Source organism: Typopeltis vanoorti, chromosome 6 (assembly GCF_054136105.1).
Source record: "Typopeltis vanoorti isolate ZY-2024b chromosome 6, IOZ_Tvanoo_1.0, whole genome shotgun sequence".
In the NCBI taxonomy this organism is placed as follows: Eukaryota; Metazoa; Arthropoda; class Arachnida; order Uropygi; family Thelyphonidae; genus Typopeltis; species Typopeltis vanoorti.
The window spans coordinates 91641889-91668334 of NC_143554.1; the positions used below are offsets into that span (position 1 = coordinate 91641889).

Genomic DNA, 26446 nt, shown 5'->3' on the forward strand with positions numbered 1-26446 from the left:
AAGTGTTTTAGTGGACATAAACTTCTTTTTCAGCTTAATGCAGATAGGAATAAGGTTATTGTCTCTGCATCTCTTTAAAAAGGCCAGCCGATTGATCAGGATGGAAATACGTGTCTTTAACTTACTGTACCGATTGCAACGCTTGTGGGTATCATTTCCATGGAAATGATACCCACAAGCCTAAAAGAAAGGAATCCTTTTTTTTAGGCTTACATGGTGATCCGAATACATTTTGGAAAATTATGGAGACAACTACCGTGTTCGAGTAAAACTTTAGTTTAATATAAACTAAAATCCTCTTTTGATGTTTCGACCTTTATGACAAGGTCATCTTCGGGAGCATAGACAACTCTCTCTCATTCCCTCTCTTTTACTGTTCCCATTCTCTCCTCTTATATTACTCTCATAACTTTCTCTCATTCCCTCTCCTCTACTACTATTCCTATTCTCTCCTCTTCTCTCATTTCCATAACTCTCTTTCACTCCTCCTCTGATTTGCCTTGCATTCGTCTCTTCTATTTGCCTAATCTCATCTTTCACACTTCTCATCTCATTCCCCAGACACTCCACCTGCTCTATCAGCTCATCTCTCTCTCTCTCTCTCTCTGTAAGTCAGCCACTCTTGTGTGCTATTCATTCCTCCCAATTGAGACCATCTCCTAAAACTTTAGAATCATTCAACCTTTCCATACGCGCCACTCTTATTATTTTATTCATACTTCTCTCGCCTTCTATCATACCTGTCATCTCTCTACGTGGAGAATCTCCCATATCTGACTCAACGAGGTCAGTTATAAAGTCTCAATGAGGTCGTGTACAATAGTCCAAGTAAGGTCTTATTAAAACCTTGTAAAGAGGCAAAATGACTTCCTCTTCTTTACATGTCAAAGTTCGTTTCAGCATTGCAATTATTTTTTGAGTTATATTTGCAATCTTTGCCACATGGGGAATTGGGGAATTTTGCTACGTGGAGAATCTCCCATCTCTGACTTAACGAGGTCAGTTATAGTCTCAATGAGGTCGTGTACAATAGTCCAAGTAAGGTCTTATTAAAGCCTTGTAAAGAGGCAAAATGACTTCCTCTTCTTTACATGTCAAAGTTCGTTTCAGCATTGCAATTATTTTTTTAGTTATATTTGCAATCTTTGCTTCCTAGCTACTAATACTCCAAGATCCCTAGCCTGATCAGTTTCTTCTAGTATAATCCCAATATAATACAACATTTGATATCTAATCATGCCAAAGTGCATGACTTCACAATTCCAGCCTATTCAAATCATTCTGCAAGTACTGTATACTAGCTAATTATGCTACAAATCTTTGCATCATCAGAAAATAGCTGTAAATTACCTGTCAAATCCATCCCAATTCATTAATGTACAGATTGAATAAAAATGGACCAAGGACTGATCCTTGTGACACACCACTGGTTACCTTAAATCTTGTAGACGCACATCCCCATATACTACTTTTTGGTATCTGTCAGTCAGCCATCCTCTTATCCATGTCAATAATTTATAATCCAATCCCACATTTTCCAATTTATGCAACAGTCTTTCATTCTGTATTCTTGCAAAAGCCTTAACAAAATCCCAAAGTATTGTGGTGTATCCATTCCTCTTATCTAACTCAATGGTAAACATTATTATTATAGAATGTGAGCAAGTTGCTCAAACATGACCTTCCCTTAGAAACCCATGCTATTCATTGCAAAGTATAGTTTCTCTGCCAACCCATTTCGGTATGCAAGCCTTAAGAAACTTTTCCAAAATCTTCACCACCACTCCAGAGATACTGATTGGTCAAACTTTTTATTCTAAAAAATTTATCCTTCATTTCAACAAAATCACTAATTGTGTTGCTATATTTCAATATATAATTTTGATTTTGCCACAGGACTGGCTTCCACTGATATGAGAGCTAGCTCTTTTCTTAATCTGTTATTATGGTTCTTAACACCACAACAGCCTAGACCTCCTGGTTTTTTTCTCCTCACTCTCTTGGAATGTCTTTCCCTGGTTTGGTAAGTTCTTTCACTCTGTGATAATTTTAGCAGCTGAAGATGATCTGGGTGCTTCTCAGATGTTTTGCAATCTAGGGCTAACTAGTGCTAAGACCTCATAAGGTTATTTATAAAGTTTTTTCAAAATGTGATGCAGTCAAAACATATTAAGAGAATGACCAAAAGAAAAGGAATGGAAATCAAGAAGTAATTTCTTTTATAATAAATTTAGTTTAATCCTTTATCCAAGTGTGGGCAAACAAAGTTTGCACCTGAAAATATCTTCAGAACTGAGGCAAGGTGGTGCAACTGTTGGCAACTCATAGCAAAGGTGGACCAAGCTCTCATCACTCCTTGTCTCAGTATCTCTCATAATGCAAAGCACATTTCCTTGCAGACATGTATTAAGGGAAGGGCCCAGACCGGTTTCGACCTTTATTGAGGTCTCGTCATTGGGAGGCAGACCCAAAAGTGGTGACACTAAGGAAGAAGTAATGGAGAAAGTATTTTCTTTTCTAGCAGGATCAGCTATAGTGATAGTTAATTACCTTGCAGTTCATTAGCATCTCAATTGCAGAAATTTTGATTGGGACATGACAACTGTCCTAAAGAAAAAAAGCTTGGATTTACCTAGGAGCAGGACACTCCTAACTAATCAAAGCCAATTCCCTAAAGCATGCATGAAATACAGTGCAAGCACACATAAAGCCAACACATGCCCACACAGAACCTATAAAGAAAAACTATAGACATAATAGAACCAATCTCATATTCAAAGAAAGTAGAACTTCTGTCCTCACATCTGCAGACAATGAATATCCTGAATTAGGAAAATCAACAAGAGAAGAAAACAAACTTCGAGAAGACCATACTTGAGAGCATTAAAAGGAAATTTTCCCAGCAAGTGAAACCACAATAAACTCAGTAGATACCAACAAAGAAACTTCATCCTGAGAATATAGAACAAACAAGTACCTGCAGACTTAACACATATCAAATCAACAGAAGAACCAAGCAAAAAAGAAGGAAGTACAAGAAAAACAGAAGAAATAGATTTTATATGCAGTTCAGAAAAATGAGGGAGTTGATGAAACAGAAAAAAAAAATCAATAAACAGAAGATAAATTATCTGCTACAAAAAAAGATAGTCCCACAATCTTCATCAGATGTTAAAGATGGGTCTACAGAATCTTGCAAAAGAACTTATTGTCCTATCAAAAGCATCAAAACTTAGTGATTCTTAAAGAACTTGACATTAGAGAGCTTATCACTATAACTATAACTGCCCTAAAAGAAATAGGAAAATGACAGTTCTGAATCACCAATAATTTATTGCCAAAGATAAAGATTTGCAAATACATGCAAATGATTACAGGTGGAAAGGAGAGCAGATCTCAGACTTTCTAGACACAACAAATCTTGGACTTTCAAATTGTCTTAGAGTACCGTTTCTCGACCTTTCTAAGCCCAAGGACCAGTAAAATGCCAAAACAATTCTACGGACCACTAAGTTACAGAGGCGTATCTGGGGGTGGAAAAGGGGGCGATCTGCTCCTGACGGCACTTTTTTTGGAATTTTAAGAAATCTTGCCATACTATCTATAAAACAGCAACTGAGTGATGAAATAGACTACAACAATGTCATTGACGATTTTGCGAACAGAAAAGCAAGAAAAATGACATTTTAGAATGTTGGAATTCAAGTTTTACTTCAAAAATAAACATAGTTTTTTAATTTATTTTCCTATACGTCGTTTGTAATTTTTTTTTTAAAAACCTATGTAGGAATTACCAACATTTCAGAAAAACTGTGCCATTTATAACATAATAAATCTAAAAGCATGTTTTGAATACATATGGAAACATAATTAATTAAATTGGAAGTAAACGATTAAAAATGTATCATCATTGAACAAAGTTTTAATTTTTATTAAACAAATAAATAATATGATATAATTATGTTACTACTTAGTTAAAATGAGTTGGTTGAGCTTCTCGGCCCTTGCAGAGTTGCTGGATATCTGGCTCAACATTGGCCAACTTCAGTCAAATATTGGCACACATACTAACACGATTTCTGTATTTTGTTTTTACTTGAAGAAGCGATGAAAATCCTTTCTCACAAAAATAGGTTGTAAAAAACTGCATAACAATTTTCAATGCTTCAGATAATTCGGGAAATTCACTTGTCACTGAAGGCGAGATCCAAAATCGAGCCAAACCAAGATCACTGAATTGCATTTTAAATCCAGTGCCACTTGAAAGTTCAGTTAACTGTTCTTTTTTTTTTTGATAATGAAAGGTTGTTCTCGTGACTACAAGCCTGAAATGGATCGCAAACCCACAGAAATTTCTTATAAAAGTTTTTCGGAAAATATGTTTCAAAATTCCGTTTCAGATTTTTGAGGTGGTCACAAACCCTTTCCAGAAACTCAGAATCAACAAAAATATAATTTTTCACTAAAAGGATTCCAATGTTGGAAAAGGTGCAAATTGTCTGTCTTTTACATAATTAAGCCATAAAACCAGTTTTTTCTTGAATGCCTTTATTTTGTCATAGGCATCAAGAACAGTTAAAGAATTTCCCTGAAGGAAGAGATTTAGTTCATTTAATTTCGAAAAAAATGTCTAAAAGATAGGATAGTGTTGATAACCATGCTTCATCGACAAGGAGTGATGCAAAATCAGAATTACATTCATTTAGAAATAATAAAACTTCGTGCCTTAATTGAAATAACCTTGTTAGTACTTTGCCCCTGGAAAGCCAGCAAATTTCGGAATGAAGTAAAAGCCACTGCCCATTTCATTGCAGAGTACTGAAAATAACCTGTTATTTAACGGTTGAGCTTTAATAAAATTAACTAGCTTTACAGCATTGTATAGCACAGTTTTAAATTCTGGTGGCATTCCGTTGGAGGCTAACGCTTCCCTATGTATGAAACAATGTACCCAATTCATATTATTGAGAGTATGAAATATTTCTTCTCCAGTTTCAACTTCTTTATTGAGAGACCTCAACAAAGGTCGAAACTAGTCTGGGTAGTGGCCAATCCCTTAATGCATGACAGTATACATATCCACAAGGAGATGTGTTTTGCATTATGGGAGATACTGGGTTAGGAGTGTTGGTATCTTGCTCCACCTTTGACACAGTTGCCTGTGTGTTGTACTGCTTACCCAGGTAAGATAGCACAACACTATATTCAGTCCTGAAGATATTTTCAGGCGCAAACTTTGTTTTCTCTCACTGGGATAAAGGATTAAACTAAATTTATTATTGTGGATAACACATGTTCACTTTAAATCTGACAAAACAGCAAGAGAAGGCGGAAGCAATAAAACTGTATTGTTGGTTACTTCACCCCTCTTTTATTATTCATCATTTTGCTCTACAAATTTAGCGGCAGAATGACGAATAATAAAAGAGGGGTGAAGCAAACAACAATATAGTTTTATTGCTTCTGCCTTTGAACATTCTGACACTATTTGTTGTTTTTTTTAAGTCTCGATTTGATTTCAATAATTTTAACTTATTCAATTTTAATTTGTTTTGTTTGGATAATTAAAAAATATATATTTATTTAATTAATTTAAGCCTGCCTGTGGACCACCTGTCCCATTGTCATGGATCACCTGTGGTCCACGGACCACAGGTTGAGAAACACTGTCTTAGATAATATTAATAGAAAAGTGAACAACGAAGAAATGACAATCCTGCAAAACATTAATTCAGAGAATCATCAGTATAAGAACAAAACTTTCATGGTCAATTAATATCATAATCCTCAACATCAGAGATTTCAGATGAAGTGTGAACAATACTATATATAAAAGTTAATGTTATTACAGAGTGAAGAAACTGCGAATGGGACTACATGGCCACTCTCACCAATCATGGGCAAGTAAGACATCTCAGTTACAATCAGAACCAATAATACCAGGTCCAAATCAAAAAATCCAGTACCTCGTGCGTTCCCTCTGCTGCATATTGCCTAAGGCATTTTTCTTCAAGAATTCCAAAAATTCCATTCCCTTAATGTTATATGAAGTTTTATTATTATTATTATTATTATTACGTGACACCTCCAGGGAGTCCAAGGACTCATTGAGGGAGAGCACCTACTCTGCAACTGTCTCCACCACTCACAATCCACCAACTACAACTATACGAACGCCATCTACCACCCACCACCACCACCACCACTAGTATTTCCAGAGACAAACATCCATGCCCATAACGTGATTCAAATCTGCAGCCTTTTGGCTGGAGAGCAGATATGTACACTAATTACTCGAACCAGGCCAGCATGTTTCCTCTTCCAAATTTATAAATAATAAATTACATGATAACCACAGTAATTAACATAAAATGAAAGTACAGATATTTTGTACTGAAAATAACAGTATATCATAAGTGCGTAGAAAAAAGGAAATCAAAAGAACAGGAATACCAAGTATATACACAGTGGCAGTGCTAGGGTCTTTGCTGCCAGCATGCAATTTCTATCTAAGTGCCCTTGTAACGATCCGGGTGTGTGTTTGCCCCGGCGGCGGCGCCGCCCCCCCCCCTTCATAGTGGCGTCCACATGCACTGCATGCTCTGAATGCCCGCTTTCGCTGGCCCTGTACATACAGCTGTTGGTGGTTTACCAATTAAAAATAGAGTATCATGAAGGTTATTTTCTTGATCATAAATTAGTAAATAATAATATTTTTTGGTTTACCGATCAAGTGTTGAACAATTTTATTAACTGAACCAACTAGTTTCGCCACACTTATCTGTTGGCATCTTCAGGGCTTACATAGAGGTTTAAACAATCTCACAATTATGCGTAACTGCAAACTGACAAGAATAACTGTAAAAAACTGACTAGAATAATTACAAATAAAATAGTATCGAACGTGAGTGAAACACGTATCGCATGTACAAGATCAGCTAGCTGTTGCTGAGGAACTTTCTGTAGTTTGTATTAAAGTTCATTTTTTCCGTTTTTAAGGTTCTGATTAGGGTTTTCCATATCTCTGGGAGTATTAGGCCTTGATTTCTGTTAAGGTTGACAGTAGAACGGGCGACTGTGGCTGCCTCTTTGAAAATTCTTGAATGGTAATCTTCCTCTATGTAAGGGGAACAGCTTTTGTCCCACTCGATGACATGGTTAGTTGTAGAGAAATGAGATGATAAGCCAGAAATGTTCTGTCTGTTGTTTTTAACATAGCCAATGTGCTCCTTTTTCCTGATTTCGAGGCTTCTCGAAGTCTGTCCGATGTAACTAGAGCCACATGAGCATGGAATATTATGGAAACTAGTTGGTTCAGTTAATAAAATTGATCAACACTTGATTGGTAAACTAAAAAATATTATTATTTACTAAAAGTAGAGTAGTAAGAGAGCACATAAGGTGCTTCTCTCCCTGAAGCTTACAACAAGAACTTCTAACTATCAAAATGAATGTAATGGTTACAACCCTAATCAAATCCAACAGATAATTGACTCCTATGTTCCAACACCTCAGGATTTTTCAACAGACTGCAGGGTTCCAATCCCTTATATTTCTGGCATATTAGAACTGACTGGTAGAATTTTGAAGAAGTGTCATATCATTCTCACATATTTTTCGATCAACAAAATTTCTCATCTGTTGCCATCTACAAAAGACAAACTGGCATTTACCAGATACAGATCACCATTAGCTGGCATTTACCAGATACTGTGTGAATGTAATCTAACATACTTTGGACAAACAGGCCATTCTGTGGAAAAAAGAATTAATGAACATCAGTATTATATTGAATACGTGAAACCTCAAAAGTCTGGTCTGGCACAACATAGTATTGACACTAAACCCAATATCCAGTGGGATAAAGCTCACCTTCTCCATAGATGAAGGTTTAAATATGAATGCCTTTTCAAAGAAAGTTGCAAAGCCCTTTTACATCGGCCAAATCTGAACAATTTGGCCGATGTAAAAGGAACGATTGTCTCTCTCTCTCCCAAAAATTTGAGAGATTCTTATCTTATGTAACCATCAAAAATAGTTTTTAATAATATTTTTAATAATCTTATTTGTTAATATTAATTTCCAGCAAGTGGCAACAGTTTTTAATTGGTAAACCACTGACTGCTGTATGTACTTTGTATTCCTGTTCCTTTGATTTGCTTGTTTCTACACACTGATGATGTACTGTTATTTTCAGTACAAAATATCTGTACTTTCATTTCATTAAAGTTAATTACTATGGTTATCAAGTAATTTATTATTTATAGTCATGCCACAGATACCTTTAAAGATTAGTCTTCCAAATTTATGCTGCTATAATTGACACCTACAATAATAATCACTTGTTTTGCACTTGCCAAACCAAATTGCCTAAACACCTTCTGTGTTCCCTAGACTGTAGCAACATTCCACTAAATACAGTGGTACCTCAACTTATGAACTTAATTCGTTCCTGACCACGATTCATATCTCGAAAAGTATGTATCTAGAAACCCAATTTTCCATTATATCTTATGGGAAATCAATTAATCCATTCCCAGATTCAAAAATTTTAAAACAATTCAAAAAATTATAAAAAAATTCAAAAAATAAAAAACTATTCTCAACTAAATGAAGAAAATACAAAGAAATGGAGGAGTTAGGAGCATTTTGAAACTATAAATATGCATTTTGTATACCATTACATATTAATATTATGAAATCTTTGGTTTTACATGATTAGTATGAAAATCATCTTCCATTAACTTGTAAAAAAAAAAAATCAATTTTTTTGTGGCTGGTTTTGTGGTTCAGGAGTTTTCAATTTATTGTCATCAGTTGCTTCTTTTTGTCTCTTAGGTGAGGGAGGTTTAAAAAACCTATCCAACGTTGACTGAATCTGTCATTTCCTTAACACCCTCCTAAAGTGATTAATGACATTGTCATTTAATATATTGGTGGCTCTAGAAACAACACGCTGATTTGGATGCCACTTGTTAACCAATTCTGGCAATTCGCCCCAGTGCTGCAAGATTTTTTTTTTATCACTTGTTGGAATTGCTCCCTTTTTGTTGCTGTCTTCTTCGTCCTCTGAAGACATTTGCTTTTCCTCCTCATCCCTTTCTTTTTCCTGCTCTCTTCTTAACTCCTGTAGCTCTTCAGTGGTCAGCTCAATGTTGTGCTCCTCTATGTCTACTTCATCAACTTCCAAATGCATGGTCTTGCCCAGGGAGACAACTGTATCTACAATGTCAATTTCGCTTTGAGGTCCTTCCAATTCAGTTCCTCGGACACAGTTGGGTCATAACGGTTTTTTTAGGCTGATTTTAGAGTTCTCACAGAAACATCTTCCCATGCCTGACTAATAAGACGCAAACAATGAAGAATATTGAAGAGATTCCTCCAGAATTCCCTGAGGGTTAATTCTGTGTTGGTGATAACTTTGAAACATCTTTGGAAAAAAAAGCTTGGGTATAAAGCTTTTTGAAGTTGGAAATAACATATTGATCCATTGGTTGTAGGAGTGGTGTGGTATTAGGAGGCAAGAACTTAATTTTGATGAAATTAAACTCTTCATCCAAATCTTCTTCCAAATGTGGTGGATGTGCTGGAGCACTGTCCATTATAAGAAGAACTTTCTCAAGAAGATCTTTTCTTGTTGATGCCGTTTCACTGTGGGAGCAAAGACCTCTGTCATCCACTCACAGAAGAATATCCTGATTACCCAGCTCTGCTGTTACCTCTCCACATAACACTGAGTTTGTGCTTGTGAACTTTCTGCTTTTTAAAGACTCTAGGATTTTCGTCCAACAGGAGTTTTATCTCCATGTCCACTGGCATTGGCACAAAAAAGCAAAGTTAGTCTGTCTTTCATTGGCTTGTGTCCTGGCAATGCCATTTCCCTCATTAATGATGAATGTTCTCTTAGGCATTTTCTTCCAGAAAAAGCCCAGTTTAATTGCAGGTGAAAACTTGTTCTGGTCTGTAACCTTCTGACTCCATCAGTTTCTGAAATTCCTTCACGAACCGTTCAGCAGCTTCTTTGTCAGCATCAGCACTAGCACCTTCTCCATGTCTAACAACACTATGGATACCGGTTCTATTCTTGAATTTCTCAAACCAATTTTTTCTATCCTTGAATTTCTCAAACTCTTCACCGATGTCTTTGCTACTGCTAGTGGATGGCAAGTTCTGCGAAAGATTTTTGTAAATAGTTTGAGCTTGTAAACAGATCATGTTTTGAGATACACTATCTCCTTTCAGTTGCATGTTATTAAACCAAACGAGTAATAAAGTTTCCATTTCTTCCATAACTTTATTTCTTCGAGATGACACAATAGATACTCCTTTGGCCACATCCAATTCCTTATAAAAATCTGCTTTCTTCACAATTGTAACTATGGTGGATTTGAACAAGTCATACTGTTTGCACAGATCACTTTGTCTGATTCCTTTCTCATATTTTTTCACAATCTCTTTCTTAATTGCTATTGTGATTTTCTTCTTCTCTTCTTTCTTAGTTTTCTTTGCCCCCATGTTGAAAATAATATGCTGATCAGTGAAATGATGCTTATCTGGTAGAAAATAAACGTGAAGCTACAATAAAACATGTCACTTATAAAAAGAAATACATACAGTACACATAATAAATACAAACCTAAAAAAATCTTCACGAAGTGTATTTGTTTACACAAATACCGAAATAGATACACAAAAAAGCAAATACGTGCAGCATTCATCGTATTTCAGATAAATACGACATAGTAACAATTGTTACACTAGAGATGGTTCAGTGCATGCTCAGCTAAATGTGCATAAAAAAGTTAAAAAAATGTATAATGTAAAACAGGCTTTAGTTCATTTGAAAAGAAAAGCACCACAGTTCGTATCTAGAGGTCAAAATGGGATATGAAAAAAGTTCGTATATCGAAAAGATCATATGTCGAGCAGTTAGTAAGTTGAGGTATCACTGTATCCTTTACTGCCTTGCATCATATGCTCTGAAAACCATTAGTGACATTTCCCACCAAATTCTCTACTCTGAGAGGGGAGAAAGAGCACAATTCACTGCACCATCATCCTGTTTACTCTTTCTATACTGATGAAATATTCTATACCCTTCTATTCCATTCCTCTCATGAATTCATGTTCTAAAAATCAGGTGTTGCTGATAACTACGATCTTTGGCAAGACTGAGTCAATAAATGCTACAAAGTATAGAAGAGAATGTGCTATAATCACATTCTTTTCTGCAAATCACAAATTAATGAACAACTGCCAAAGATCACCTCTCGCAGATCTGTTCATTCCTTGTTCTTTCCCACCTTGTTCTGTCACTTACCTATTCTCTTTTCCTCTCTCTATCTTTTGCTTCTGTACTTTCTTGATGTCCTCTCATTTCCTCCCTTTCCCTGGTTCTCCCATTCCCCCCTCCTTCTCTCCTATTATTCCCATAATTTTCTCTCACTCCTACTCTTGCTTACCCTCACATTAATTAGCTTTCAATTTCTTTATCTTTCTCTTCATATTCTGTAATTCATTTTTCATACATTCATTCTCTTATCTCAGTATCTCTCTCTACCCCCCCTCCTCCCTTTCACTTGATATTCACCCACACAATTCACACCATCTTCTAAATCTGCTTAATCCCCAGTCATGCTACCTAATATATCCATCTTCATGTTACACTCATTTTCCTCATCCATCGATCATGCTCCTTTCTATTGCTCATTCTGCAAGAACTCACTCATTTCTGATGCATGCACCGCTACTACCAAAATGAGGGATAGCGACATCAAGATTACCAAGCTTTTCGACTGTTTGCATTTTATGCAGACATGGATAATAAACCTGAATCAGTAATTTTAATTTATTTGATTCATTAATCTTGCTGGTGTTAGGACAGCTGCATTTCCAATAAGTTTTGCTACTACATATTGATAAACTTCTTCCACAATCAATATTGACTATGGCATGTTATGTATAAAATATACCTACCCCCCATTTGTACTGGAAGACTGTATTTTGATAGGCCTACCAGAAGAAATGCATCACTCAATATTAAATATCAAAATATAATACTAAACATAATATATCACCAAGATAGTTGCAAACCTAACCTGCTATAATGAAAACAAATTATAAAGTTAATGCTTGGTACATGATTACTTTATCAATGATTACTTTTGAATTTATTTTTTAGGGGAAACAGTGCAATCATGTCTATCTTCTATGCAATTTCTTTAAAGTATGAACAACTTACTTCGAAATCATATTTTAGTCTCTTTCCCAGAAAATAGGCATTGTTTATAATTCCATGATGAGTTAAAGTTGCAGCTTTGGGTGTTCCTGTAGTTCCCTGGAAAGAAAAAAAAAAAAAAATGATACCTTAGCTAGCATTATTAATACTATTCATTGTCATCATCATCAAATTCCTGACATGTACCCTCAAGGAGAGGGGGTGTGTGTGTGCAGGATATGCTAGTACCACATGAGAAATTTAAATCATTACTAACTACAATTTTCCTCCAAATCAGTCTCTTACTTGTCAAGACTCCAACATTATCAGATCTTATATTTCTATCGTCTAAGGTGCTTTGTACTGTATCAATCCGCCTATATCTTGGTCTTCCTCTGGGTCATTTTCCTGCCAACCTGGCAGAGAACACTTGTTTTGCTAATCTTTCCTCGCCCATTCTGTTTAAGTGACCATACCACCTGAGATTAGCTCTGCTAACGCATTCCTGGATGCTGACAATGTCAAGTTCTTTCCTAATATCCTCGTTTTTAATATGATATTGCCATTGATGCCATCTGTTTATGCCTCTAATCTTTCTCAGAACTCTCATATCTGCAGTCTCTAGTCTTTGGTCAAGTGTTTTACTTCTGATCCAGCTCTCAGATCCATAAGTTAAAACTATTCATTGTGAAGATGAAAAATAGCATACAAAATAATTACATAGTTATACAAAATAATTTTGTCTTTCATTATAACACACTACTCCAAGGTAATAGTTTAGAATAGATTTGTGACAAACATGTGACTGCATGTGTAGAATGATTCTAATACAATGCAATGCATGTGCTGTACTGTTTCTTTGTTAAAATTTCATCACTGTTATTCTTTGCTTACATTGATGATGTCTTATGATACATAGATGATGAACAGTAGATGGAGGATTAAGTTGTGCAGATGGTGGATTATATGGAGTGGGGTGTCATCCCTTGATGAGTCCTTGGTTATTATTATTATCATTATTATATAATTTGTACAATAAATAATTTTTACTGTGGTATATGTGTGATTTTATAATTATAGATTGGCTATAAAATCTATTCTAAAGTAATAGAGAAGACTCTCACAACAAATATAGTGAACTCACAATAAAGAGTTCATGGTAACCGTGAGTTCACTATAGTGAGAATAAGCTATATCTTTTTTGTCAACTAATTCAATCATATACTCACAGAAGTAAACTGGATATTCACCGGGTCATCAAACTGCACATTTTTTTCAATTTCATGCAGAGCCTCAAAATCCTTACTTCCACCTGTTTCTAATAATTGCAGAAAACTTATTGTTCCCCTGAAAATAAAATTAAATAACTATTAATATTCTGTGACATCTAATGTTTATTTCATGACAATAAAATCACAAATATAGAAAATCACTACCAGATCATTAGTAGTGCAAACAAAAGAATAGGATGGCCTGGAATACAATGGTTAAATCTGAAAAAAACATATGGGATAGATAATGATGGAAGAGAGTAGCCAAGGGCAGAGATGCAGAAGTCAGACTGAGAAGTAGCATAGATAAAATTGGTTACAGACCCAGCATTGAATTACTATTTTTTTTTAATATACAAATGTTGGGATTATCAAAATAAGATAAATGAAATTATTGCAATGAATGATTTCATTTGCCAAAAAATTGTTTGGTAAAAGTAAAATATAACCAACCACCATGGCAAACACAGCTGGCCTGGTTGGCCGAGTGGTTAGCGTATCCACTCGCCAACCAAAAGGCTGTGGGTTCGAATCCTGCCGTGGGCATGGATGTTTGTGATTGTTTGTGAAAGTACTAGTGGTGGTAGTCGGCAGTAGATGGCATTGGTGTTAGATGATCGAGGTTGGAAGAGTAGTGAGACGAAGAGTAGATGCCCTCCTTCGATGAGTCTTAGGATCCTGGAGGTGTGATGTAATAATAATAAGAAGAAGAAGAATAATGGCCCTGAGTTTCTCGTGTTTCTTAAATGGGACATGGGTGCTAAGAATCTCTGGTGAACCAATCGAAATAAGAGCATGGAATGTTGGAACTATGTTTGAAGCTGGAAAGCTGAGAAATGTTATTGAAGAAATGAGACAATTAAAAATACAAATCTTAAGTTTGAGTGAAATAAGATGGCCAGGCTCAGGTAAACACTGCTCTCAATATGACCTTATGTTATTCTGGAAGCAGTAATAATACTCACTGACATGGATTAGGAACCTTAATAAATAAAGAAACATCTAAAAGTGTACTCAACTTTATTCCGTTCTCCAATAAGTTAATGCCACTGCAACTCAAGGATCAAGCAATCAACATCAATGTTATTCAAGTATATGTACCAACTGCAGACAAGGATGATGCAGAAATTGACCTTTTCTATTCTCAACTGAAAGAACTTCTCAAAATGACAAAGAAAAATGGCATCAACATCATCATGGGAGACTATAATGCAAAAGTAAGTAGGGAAAGGAGTATCTGGAGTCATAGTAGTACAGTTTGGACTTGGGGTAAGAAATGATAGAGGAGATCGCTTAATACAAATTTGTCAAGAAGACCTAATAATTACAAATACGTGGTTTGAGGTGCCAAACAGAAGACTCTACACATGAAAATCTCCACAAGACTAAAACAACAGAATAGTCAGAAACCAAATTGATTACATCTTAGTCAATCAATGTTTTAGAAGTAGTGTAAGGAGTGCAAAGACTTATCCTAATGCTGACATGGGTTCAGACCATAATCCACTAGTAGCTGAACTCAAATTGAGACTAAAATCCAGAAAACAAACCAGATGAAAAAACTAAATTTAAAAAACTTAAATTCAAAAATAGAAAAATAACTTAAATTAGGATTTAATAGAAAAATTACTTGGAGCTCCAATGACGATGAACTAGAAGCGAATGAATAATGGAAGAAACTAAAAAAAGAATTATTAAAATAAGTACAGAAATACTGGGTTATAGTGCATCTCATAAGCAGGATTGGATGGCTGATGAGATCTTATCCCTTATGGACCAATGCAGACTGCATAAAGATAAAGATACTACAAAATATAAAGTCAAGATAAAATCTAAAATAAAAGAAGCCAAAGAAAACTGGATGAAAGAAAAATGTAATGAAATTAAGGATCTACAAAAAAAAAACATGATAATTTCAATATTCACCAAAAAATTAAAGAATTCTCAGAACAGATGAAAAAATGATATCCTATTCTACTTTGGAATCCTAAACATATCTAAAAAAAAACAAGATTGGACTGAATACATTAAGGCACTACTTTCTGATAATAAAGAAGACTTAACAAATTCAAGGAATATAGTCACAGACCCACCTATCTTGAAGTCTGTAGTAGTAAAGATGATCAAATTATCAAAAAATGGTAAAGTGCATGGACCTGATGAACTACCAGGAAATTATTAAACTAATCAATGACAGTAATATTGATAAAATTAGAAAATTATTCAACAGAATTTATGATACTGGTAAACTACCCTCTGAATGGATGAATTTCATTGCATTGCCTAAAAATCCTAATATAAAAACTTGTGATGATTTTTAGATTGATTAGCCTAATGAGCCAGACTCTCAAAATATTCCTAAAAATTATTCATAACAGAATATACCAGTAATGTGATGATCAAAGAAATGACCTTGTTCCTAGGCCATTTCTGAAAGAAATGGCCTAGGAACAAGGGGAAGCACTTTTCTGCTCACATATCTTAGCACAAAGATGCAGAGAACAACAAACTGACCTTTATATTTGTTTTATTGATTTCAAAAAGCTTTTGATAAGGTCTTGAAAGTTTTTCCACTTGGTTCTACTATAAATTAAAGATGCTAAGAAATTATTATTATTATTATTATTATTATTATTATTATTATGTGACACCTCCAGGGAGTACAAAGACTCATCGAGGAAGAGCATGCATCGAATGATTGATCCCTTCCAACTACTAACCGCGCTCAAACTTACTTAACTTTTAGCGTGAGCCATTAATAGCGGAGGCTCTACCAATTGACCAACCTTTGCTGGCAGAAATTATATTCTTGGTTTCATCCTTTATCCAAGTGTAAGCAAAGTTTGCATGAAGTCACTTCACTGTCGTGAGACTGGGCTACTTGTATATAGAGGCTAATGGCTTCGCATCATAATAAATTTAGTTTAATCCTTTATCCAAGTTTGAGCAAACAAATCTTCAGGACTGGGGTAAGGTAGTGCAACTCGTAGCAAAGGTGGACCAAGCTAACATCACTCCTATCTCAGTATCTCCCATAATGCAAAACACATCTCCTTGCGGATATGTATAATGTTATGCATTAAGGGAAGGGCCACTACCCAGACTAGTTTCGACCTTTATTGAGGTCTCTTCAGTGGGAGATAGGAGAGATGTTAGCTTGGTCCACCTTTGCTACAAGTTGCCCGGTGTTGTACTACCACCTTACCCCAGTCCTGAAGATATTTTCAGGCGCAAACTTTGTTTGCTCACACTTGGATAAAGGATTAAACTAAATTTATTATAGTCTAACCAAGTGAAAAATAAACTTTCAACTTCACATCAATTGCCTTAGTATCCCATTATGAGATACTAAGCACAATCAAACTTTGTTTACTTACACTTGGATAAAGGATGAAATTAAGAATATAATTTCTTGCCATCTTTAATTTATTTTGAGAAGGTCCAGCATAATAAAATCACAAACATCTTAGAACAACTAGGCCTAGATAATAAGGAAGTTAGACTCATTAAAAACCTCTACTGGCGCCAGACTGCATCTGTCCTAACAGACAACATCAGAATAAAATAAGCAATATCAAAATTGAAAGAGGAGTGAGACAAGTCTTATTTCTCAAGGCCTTAGAAGGAAGAAAGGAAGGAGTAATCATAAACAGCCAACCAATAACTTATGCTATGCAGATGATACTGCTTTAATTACAACAAATATTCAAGATCTTCAACTACTGCTAGAATATGTCAACAAAGAAAGCACAGAAATGGGCCTAAAAATTAACACACACACACACAAAAAAAAACAACAACTGAAATTTATAATAATAATCAACAGCTCTTAGATAAAAGATATAAGCTAACTTAATTCTAAATGGAAATAAAATTGAACAAGTGAACAAATTCAAATACCTAGGATCCTGGCTAAATGAAAATTTAGACTGTGAAATAGAGATAAGATCAAGAATTGAAACTGTAAGACAGTCCTTTATCAACATGAAACACATTTTATGAAATTTTATGAAACTCAACAATGTTTAAACATTCACATTCCATTATGAATGATGTAGTGCAACGTATGGTCAAGTTTACTATATGAGTTGAAACATGGATGTTAAAAGCAAATACAATAAAAAAAACTGGAAGCCTTTGAAATGTGGATATTTAGAAGAATGCTCAAGATCCCATGGACAGAAAAGGCGAAGAATGAAGAGGGATTGAGAAGAATAAATAAAAATCGAGAACACTCTACACAATTGCTGCATTGTGTAGAGTGGATTTATCGCTCCTGAAGGATAAGTAACTTTTTTGAATTTTAGTTGAAAATATTAACTTATTGTAGTCTTAGTTTTAAAAGAGTATGTGATTGAATAAGCTACTTAGTTTGTAATTAAATTGTGTTTTTTTTTTGTTTAAATACGACATTCAGTGGCATTGGCTTAGATCAGTGTTTCCCAACCTTTTTCCACTTATGTATCCCCCTTTTAAACCCATTTCTATAAATTGCACCTCTTGTTTTTAAAATAGCTGTTTTTAAATACTGACACTTTTGTTCAGTGCTTATCTTAATGTCATCATCCCCTACAAATGAAAACCCATATACTTTCCACAGTATTTCCTTTTGTTCTGTGTAGTACCTAAGGCATGAGCCTTTTTACTGTCTCCCGTGTGAGTGCACTCACAGCTGTGGACATGTGTTGAGAAGTACTTGGCGATGGGTTATAATCCACATCAAGTTTTGGTTTTTTAACCATTCTTGTTTTCAACTACTGATCCATAACTGACACGCTTAAAAATCACTGACAATAATAACTGAAACTACATTAAACATTAAATAAAAAAACTACTTGAAAAGAATCACAATTAAAGACAACGCACTTACTTACACTCAGTCGATAACTGAACTGATCAAACAGTCTGGCTATGGATGTGTTTAATTTTTGGAGGTCTAGAAATGTCACAAATGGAAGCCAGTGGAAGGTTTGTTATTGCAAGGTCATTTCTTAGTACCATGCGATTGTTCTGGAAAGGAGGATGGGTGACAAAAGTGATGCATGAACTGTGTGTAATGAATGGTAGAAGAGTGGTTTGGGGGAGGGGTTCATAGCCACATCTTCACCAATCATCATTCGTCAATGTGAGCTAGTTTTGAAGTGTCTCCATTAGCGGTGATTCAAAATTAACATTTATTGTTCCATAACTAACGTTTGCATTTTGTTTACTTTACTTGTTTTTCCACTATTACTGATTATTTTTTGTGTACCCCTGAACAGCCTAGCACGTACCTGGGGGATAAGCATACCAGCAGTTGGGAACCGATGGCTTAGATAATGATGATAGTGGTGGTTCGGATTCCTTGAAGGTGTCACATAATAATAATAATATTTGGTATGGCACCAATGCATGGTAGAGCAAGGGCAGCAAAGACCATGTTATTGGGTGATTTGAATTTGTAGGATTTTGTGCAGTGTAGTATGTGAGAAATGTATTTGTTGAAAAAATTAAAGGATATGTAAATGGAAATTGAAACCAGAGAGAGAGAGAGAGAGAGTATTAAATGTTTCAAAAGTGATTGCCTGTTAGGTAACAAGAGCACAGTAAATGTTAGTGGAGTGGACAGTACCGACAGTAGGATGAAAAATGATGTTATTAATGTCGAATGTGCAGCTGTGAAAACAGAGGAGAATGAAATGGACTTGAATAAAGAAATAGTGTGCTTGAATGTTATCCTTTACAGGATAAAGTGAGACACTGAAAAATTGTAGAAGTGGCAAGAGATTAGCAGGGCTGAAAAGAGAAGGAAGCACATGGTCCAAAGTAATAATAAAGACCAAGTGAACAAACAAGAAAAACAAGTTAAGGAGAAAATTATATATGAAAATTATATATAAGAATCAGCCCATCATCCATATCAAAAAACAGGAATTATAAAATGCCTCATCAGAAGAGCCAAAACAAATTGTTCTACTTTTGATTATCTACAGAAAGAACTTTCTACTATCCAACAACACATGAAACTCAATGGCTTTTCTGAAAAAAGTACTCAACATCTTCTCAATTCTTATAATCCTCCACAAAACAACAAAGTTTCAATACGTCGAGTGCCTATTCCTTATATCGCCGGTATTTCAGAACCTATCGCAAGAATTTTAAAGAAATATGATTTAACAACTAAGTATTCGCCTATTAACAAATTGTCTTCTCATTTTCCTTCTTCTAAAGACAAATGCTCAGCTTTATCTCTTCCTGGAGTTTATCAAATTCCTTGCAACTGTGATCTCTCTCTTATTTTGGACAGACTGGACGTTCTCTTGAAAAAAGAATCCAAGAACATCAGTCCTCCATTCTTCACAACAAACCTGAAAAGTCTGGATTGGCTCAACATGGGATTGAAACTGACCACAGCATCTTTTGGTCCAGGATTCACCTCTTACATAGATCCCGTTATAGGTTCGAACGTTTGTTCAAGGAAAGCGTGGAGGCTTTGCTCCATCGTCCCAACCTGAATCGTAATGACTGTATATCTATATCAAAAATCTGGGAAAGTCTAATCAAGATTACTCATTAATTTTTTATTTATTTATTTATTTTTATTTTATTTTATTTTTTATTTTTTTTATTGTATTTTATTTTTTCAATCATGTCTCTACTTCAAAATATTCCGTTTCATACTTAGTGATATAACATCACGCAGCGTGTTCTATTTTTAACGATCTATTGTTAGCATTCTAGCTTGTATTTTTTTAAACTGTTCTTGTAATACCACTGAATATGGTCTGTTATTTCCAGACCGAAATATTTGGTTAAATAAATATCTTTCTTGTGTTTACGTGAATATATCATTCAATTATATATGGAGACTCAATCATTAGGGGAGTACTTAATGAAAGTGTAACAAAATTGTGTTTCTCTGGATCAAAAATTTACAATATTAGTCATGCCATTAGAATGAAAAAAGGTAAGTTGAAGGAAATGACTGTCTTGGTTGGCACAAGTGATTTGAGAGGCGAGAGATATTCTGAGGGAGGAAGTAAAGGAGTTGTTAGAAGGGGCAAAACTAAAGAGCGAGACGGTGAAGATTGTAAGTCTCCTACCACACTATGATAGAGGCAAACTGGGGAGAATGAGGAAGGCATTGCAAACTGAGGAGAATGAGGAAGGCATTGCAAACTAATGAGTCTATACATACATTGTGCAGAAGGAATGATGTAGGATTTGTGGATCTGTGGTCTGTGTTTGAAGGAAAGAAGGATTTATTCAGTGCTGATGGAATGCATCTAAATGGTTTTGGTGTTAGATGTCTAGAGAGAGAAAGAGAGAGTTTTGTTCACTGAACATGGTGAAGTGCAAATTCAGGAAAACTTAAACAATTAGGATGGAAGCAGTTCAGGCGAGTGAGTATGAGAATGCCCAAGTGTTGAATTTAGTCTCTCTCAAGCAAAAATTATCGAATAGGGTAGTCAATTCAAGAAGTAAATGTGAATGGGGCCTAAAGGGATGCTGCAGTTTCTATATACTAATGCCAGAATGGTTAGTGCAACTCCACCAAAAGTTATAGGCATAGCGAGACTTGGCTAACAGCAGATGATGTAGTTACAGGGATATAATGTGAAGGGTTTAGTATTTTCAGGGAAGATAGAGAAGGTAGGATGGAGGGAGATGTGCTGCTGATGATAACAGATGAATTGGCCAAAAAGAATAGGAGATAGGCGAAGGGTGGTTGTTCATTTGAAGCAGTCTGGTGTGAGATTAAGGTCAGTAAGAGAAAATATACAATTGGTTGTTGCTGTAGGCCAGGGAATTCAATGGATTATCTAGAAGACATACATTGGCAAATTAGTATGAGTATGAGATATAAAATTGAAAGAAGAAAGATCACATGGCAGAAAGGAAATGGAATTTGTACACCTGCTAAGAGATAATTACTTAAGGCACATGGGATGGAGGGGACTAGGGGTGTGAGAGTATTGGACCTGGTGATAGGATCAGAACAGCTATCCATAACCAAGGTGACCACATTGCCTCCGATTAGTGCAAGTGACCATACGGTCTTGATTTGGAAGATACAATATGAGGAATATTCTGTCAAGAAGGAGTATATATAGAACTACAAGGCAGGTGCTATGGCATAAAACGCTGCAGGATAAGGATGTTAGTAGTGCATGGGATATAGTTAAGGATCATCTAGAGGAAGCAATATTAAATTGTATACCCAAGGTAAGGAGGGTTAATCAAGTGGGAGTTAGATAGATGAGTAATATCATTAAGCACGAGTTGCAGAAGAAGAAAATGCTGTGGAGGGTATATAAAGAGAAAGATGAACAGCAAACTAATGGACGGTACAAGACTCAGGCAGGAAAAGTGACCAGCATGACAAGGAAGGCAAAATCAGATTATGAGAAGAATCTAACCAAGCAGGCCAAAGGAAATCTCAAAGAATGACTATGGAAGATTAACCTTAATGAGTGATGATGGTCATGAGGTGGCAGAAACAGATAATATAGTTGAGTTACTGAGTGACCACTTTGAAGGGCATATCATCCTAGTGATTACTGTTTTAGCATATATGACAGGCATTAATGTGTGAACAGAGGTGGATGAACTGGAAATTCTTAGGATATCGCAGAATCTCAGCGTAAATACTGCTGTGGGATTAGATGGAATATCAGTGAGAGTTTTTCAAGAATGTGCAAGGGAACTGGCAATGTCTGTGACTAGGCTCTTTAATTTAGGTCTCAGTTCTGGTAGAGTTCCAAGGAAATGGGACAGAGGGCAAAATAATTCCCTTGCATAAGGGAGGTTCTAAGACTGGAATGGTAAATTACAAATTAATCAGTATCTCAGGTGTTGTGGTAAAAGTAATGGAAAAATTGGTCAAAAAGAGACTTCAAGAATGGGTGGATAAAAATATGATACTGCAGAGGGGCTACATGGCTTTGTGAAGGGTCGGTCACGGCTTGTTAATTTACTATCATTTTATAATAGAATAACAGCAGAGTTGGATAAAGGAAATGGTTACATGATGATTCTGCTGGATTTTGCAAAGGCATTTGACAGAATACCACCACATGGAATTCTGTTAAGCAAATTAGAACAAATGGAGATGGATATGGCACTGTTAAGTGGATAAGAGGATGGCTGCTGGACGGATATCAAAAAAGTGGTATATGGAGTTGAAGAATCAAGGCAAAAATAGATAAGTAATGGTGTGCCACAAGGTTCGGTGCTGGGACTATTATTGCTTAATTTGTCAATAAATGATATAGGAAATAACCTGAAAGGAAATAGTTAATTGTTTGCTGATGATGCAAAATTAGTTCAAGTAATAGTTAATCAAGGTAGTGTGAAGAGCTTGCAAGATGATTTAAATAGGCTGTCAGTAGAGGGCACAAGATAAATTATCAGTTCCATGTGGAGAAATGTAAAGTTATGCATTTGGGATAAACAGATTAAAAGGCATGTATCACATTGATACCACTGTACTCCAGGAAATAGATGAAGCTGGAGATTTGGGGGTAGTGGTAAACAGAGAGTTAAAGTTTAGAGAATATATTGCTAAGGTTGCTAAAGTAGCCATAGGATTGCTTGGCTATTGAAGACCACATTAACAAGTAGAGATAAGGAAGTTGTTATTCCTCTTTATAAGGCCTAGATATGTCCACATCTGGATTACTGTGTTCAAGTCTGGCCTCCTGTGTGTGTTTCTTGAGGATGAGGAAGTGCTGGAGAAGATTCAGAGGCGAGTGACCAAGATGATAAGTGGCCTGTGGAATGTTCCCTATGAAGATAGATTAAGGGTGTGTGGATTACAGAAGTTTGCTGATAGGAGAAAAAGTGGTGATATGCTAGAAACATTTAAGTCACTTAAAAGTTTTATAGGACTGGTGCAGGGGAAATGTTTCAGCACTTAGCTAGAGGGGGCCAGAACAAAGGGTCATCCCTAGAAATTAAATAAAGATGTGGTTAGTAGAACTAGATTTTTTGCTTGGATAGTTGTGAATGAGTGGAATCAGTTGTGAGTGCTTTATCTGTTATTGGGTTTAAGGAGAGTTATGATAGTTTGTGTGGATAGTTTGGGTCTCCCACTAGGCATCTTCAGACTCCATTGAGGTGTCCATACAATAATAATAATAATCATCATCTAATAAGAAACCATAAATATAACATTCTCCGGGTAATACTAGAAGGTTAAATCAATAGAAAGAGAAAACCTGGAAGAAAGACATATTATTATTATTATGGGCAACTCCAAGGAGTCCTTAGTCTCATTGAGGGAGGCCCTAAACATCATGTCAAGAACTATTTAGCATTCGCATAGTGTCTATCATACTTTGCCTTGAACTCATTCACAGTTATGGAACCCACAACAGATTCTGGCATCTTATTTCACTCATTCACCACTCTGCAAGTAAAAAACCTAGTTTTAACACCCTTGCTCAATTTCCATGGATGGCCCCTAATTCTCCCACCACCACCAGACCTGTTCTGAAAAATTTCCTCTGAATTAATCTTGTAAAAACTCCTTAGTAATTTGAATGTCTCAATCATATCACCCCTTTTCCACCTATCAACCAATTTCTGTAACCCATAGATCTTCAACCTGTCCTTGTAAGGTTCATTCCATAGACCAGCTACCATCTTAGTCACTCACCTATGGATCCTCTCTACCTCCTCCCATCAAGAAGAGACACTGGTACCCAGATTTGGACACAGTAGTCAAGAATGGGTCTTATCAAAGCACGATAAAGAGGAACAATAACCTGCTTGTCTCTGCTAGTCAAAGTATTTCTTCAGTAGCCAAGTGAGCTGATTTAGCCCACTTTTTGCTATGTGCCCCCCCCCCCCCCCCAACTTCAACTTCCTATCCACCAACACTCCCAAATCTGGCTTCGTCAATTTCCTGGAGTACAGTTGCACCATGTGGTATACTGCTGCTAATCTTTTCACCCCAAATTGCATAACCTTACACCTTACTACATTAAACTGACATCCATTACCCTTAGCCTAGTCTGCCAATCTATCCAAATCATCCTGCAAAATTTTGACATCATGTGCATTCACTATTGCTCTAACCAACTTTGGTTAGAGCAATAGTGAATCATGGCTAGACAATATAAAAAACTGGACTAAACAGAACACAGTGCTGTTAATTATAGCCACTAAAGACAGAAGTAAATTTGCAAAGGTGGTAGTTAAACTTTGTTAGGAAATAGCACCTGAAGAAGAAGAAAATATGACTGGATGAATATGATATCATATCACATATCATTCTGAGAATGATACCTTAGTGAAGTGCTACAGGCTCTGAGTCAGTATGATCTGAGGTGGAGAAGACCATGAAATAATTAGTTATATGTTGCTATTGGTCTATAGGAATGAGATTAAGAGACTGGAAAGAATGGATAGGAAGTGAGTGAGTACAGGCATGAGAGAGTTATGCGAATGATAGAAAGGTTGAGAATAGGAGACCTAGGGGAAGAGGGGAGAATGAGAGGAAGGTGAGACAGTGCAGGCTCTAGGGATGGAGAGGTGAGAAGGAGGCAAATAAATAGGAGAGCAAGGAGAGAAAATGTCAAAGTCAAGAGAGAGAAAGAGAGAGAGAGAGACTGATGCAGGGTGACAAAGGAAGGAATAGAGTGGTAAGAGTGTGATGTATGGAGGCCCGATGATCTGTGGGCTGCAAAACAGAAATGCCAGAGTGTTTACCTGGAGAAATGACAGTGCAAATATGGCAGTTAAGCGAAATGAAAGAGTGAATGAGATGATTATGATGATAGATATGAATAACTTGAAAGGAAGTGTGAATCAGTGGCAAGAGACCTGAAATTAATGCTTGAGGTTGTACAGTAGAAGAGTGAGAGAGGGAAGACAGTGAGTGTGTAACCCATGGATAATGCAGAGAACAGTATTGATAATGAATGGTCTGATAGCCAGATACGTTGAAAGAATAGATTATGCAGATGCCCAGAGTGCATTTGAGGACAAAAAAGAACTGTGTGTGTGAGAGAGAGAGAGAGAGAGAGAGAGAGAGAGAGAGAGAGAGAGAGAGAGAGAGAGAGAGAGACAGCTTGTACATGAATGAGGAATAACATAGGCATCTGAAGAGAATGTTGTTGGGGAATAAGTAAAAGTGTTGGTGCAGAAAAACTAGAATTATCAGGGTGGATGGAAGCATGATTAGCTTCTTGTGGGAATAATCACTTAAGAGAAAGGGAAAACACATGGTGCAATGCAGAATTCAGTGCAGTCTAGACAGAAAAAATATAAGTATAGAAATACTGACAATGCATTGATGTTTCTTTAAACAAATGCCATGATTATCCAGAATAAAGGAGATTAACTGATGGCACTGATAGCCTAGATCTGTCCAAAGATTACTGCAATTGATGAGACATTGTTAGTAGCAGCATATATCATTTTTTTGGTTGCAAGGGCAAGGAAGAGCAAACAATGGTAGAGTATTCTTTATGATAAGGAATACTCTACCATGATAAGGATTTGGGGAGTTGAGTAAACTAGATGTAAATAAGGCTGTGGGACGTGATAATATATCACCGCGTATTCTGAAGGAATGTGCCAGAGAGTTGACACCTGCCTTGACATATTTTTTTAATACAAGTCTTGCACTTGGTCAAGTCCCTAAAGAGTGGAAGGAGGGCAAGATTGTGCCACTTCATAAAGGAGGTGATCGAACTCAAGCATCAAACTATAGGCCTATCTGTGTGTCAGGTGTTGTGGTTAAGTTGTTGGAGAAGCTTGTGAGAACTAGGATCCAGAGTTGGGTTGACAACAATGGTATAATCTTTGATGGACAGCATGGATTTGCTAAAGGGAGGTCGTGTTTTAGTAATCTACTTACTTATTACAATAAAGTGACTGCTTCCCTGGACAGAGGAGAAGGATACACAGTAATATACTTGGATTTCGCAAAAGCTTTTGATAGAGTACCTCATGATAAGTTGACAGTCAA

General features: G+C 36.0%; 1 protein-coding gene across 1 annotated transcript in view; it reads right to left on the minus strand.

The window, feature by feature from the left end:
* The window catches only part of LOC150105703 (medium-chain acyl-CoA ligase ACSF2, mitochondrial-like), a 347992-nt gene that overhangs the window by 171008 nt on the left and 150538 nt on the right, over positions 1–26446 (minus strand). The window contains exons 6-7 of the mRNA XM_090394533.1: positions 13447–13564; positions 12242–12337 (exon numbers count right to left, since the gene is read on the minus strand). Coding sequence (XP_090250659.1) covers positions 12242–12337; positions 13447–13564 — 214 coding nt within the window. The remainder of the gene's footprint in view (positions 1–12241; positions 12338–13446; positions 13565–26446) is intronic.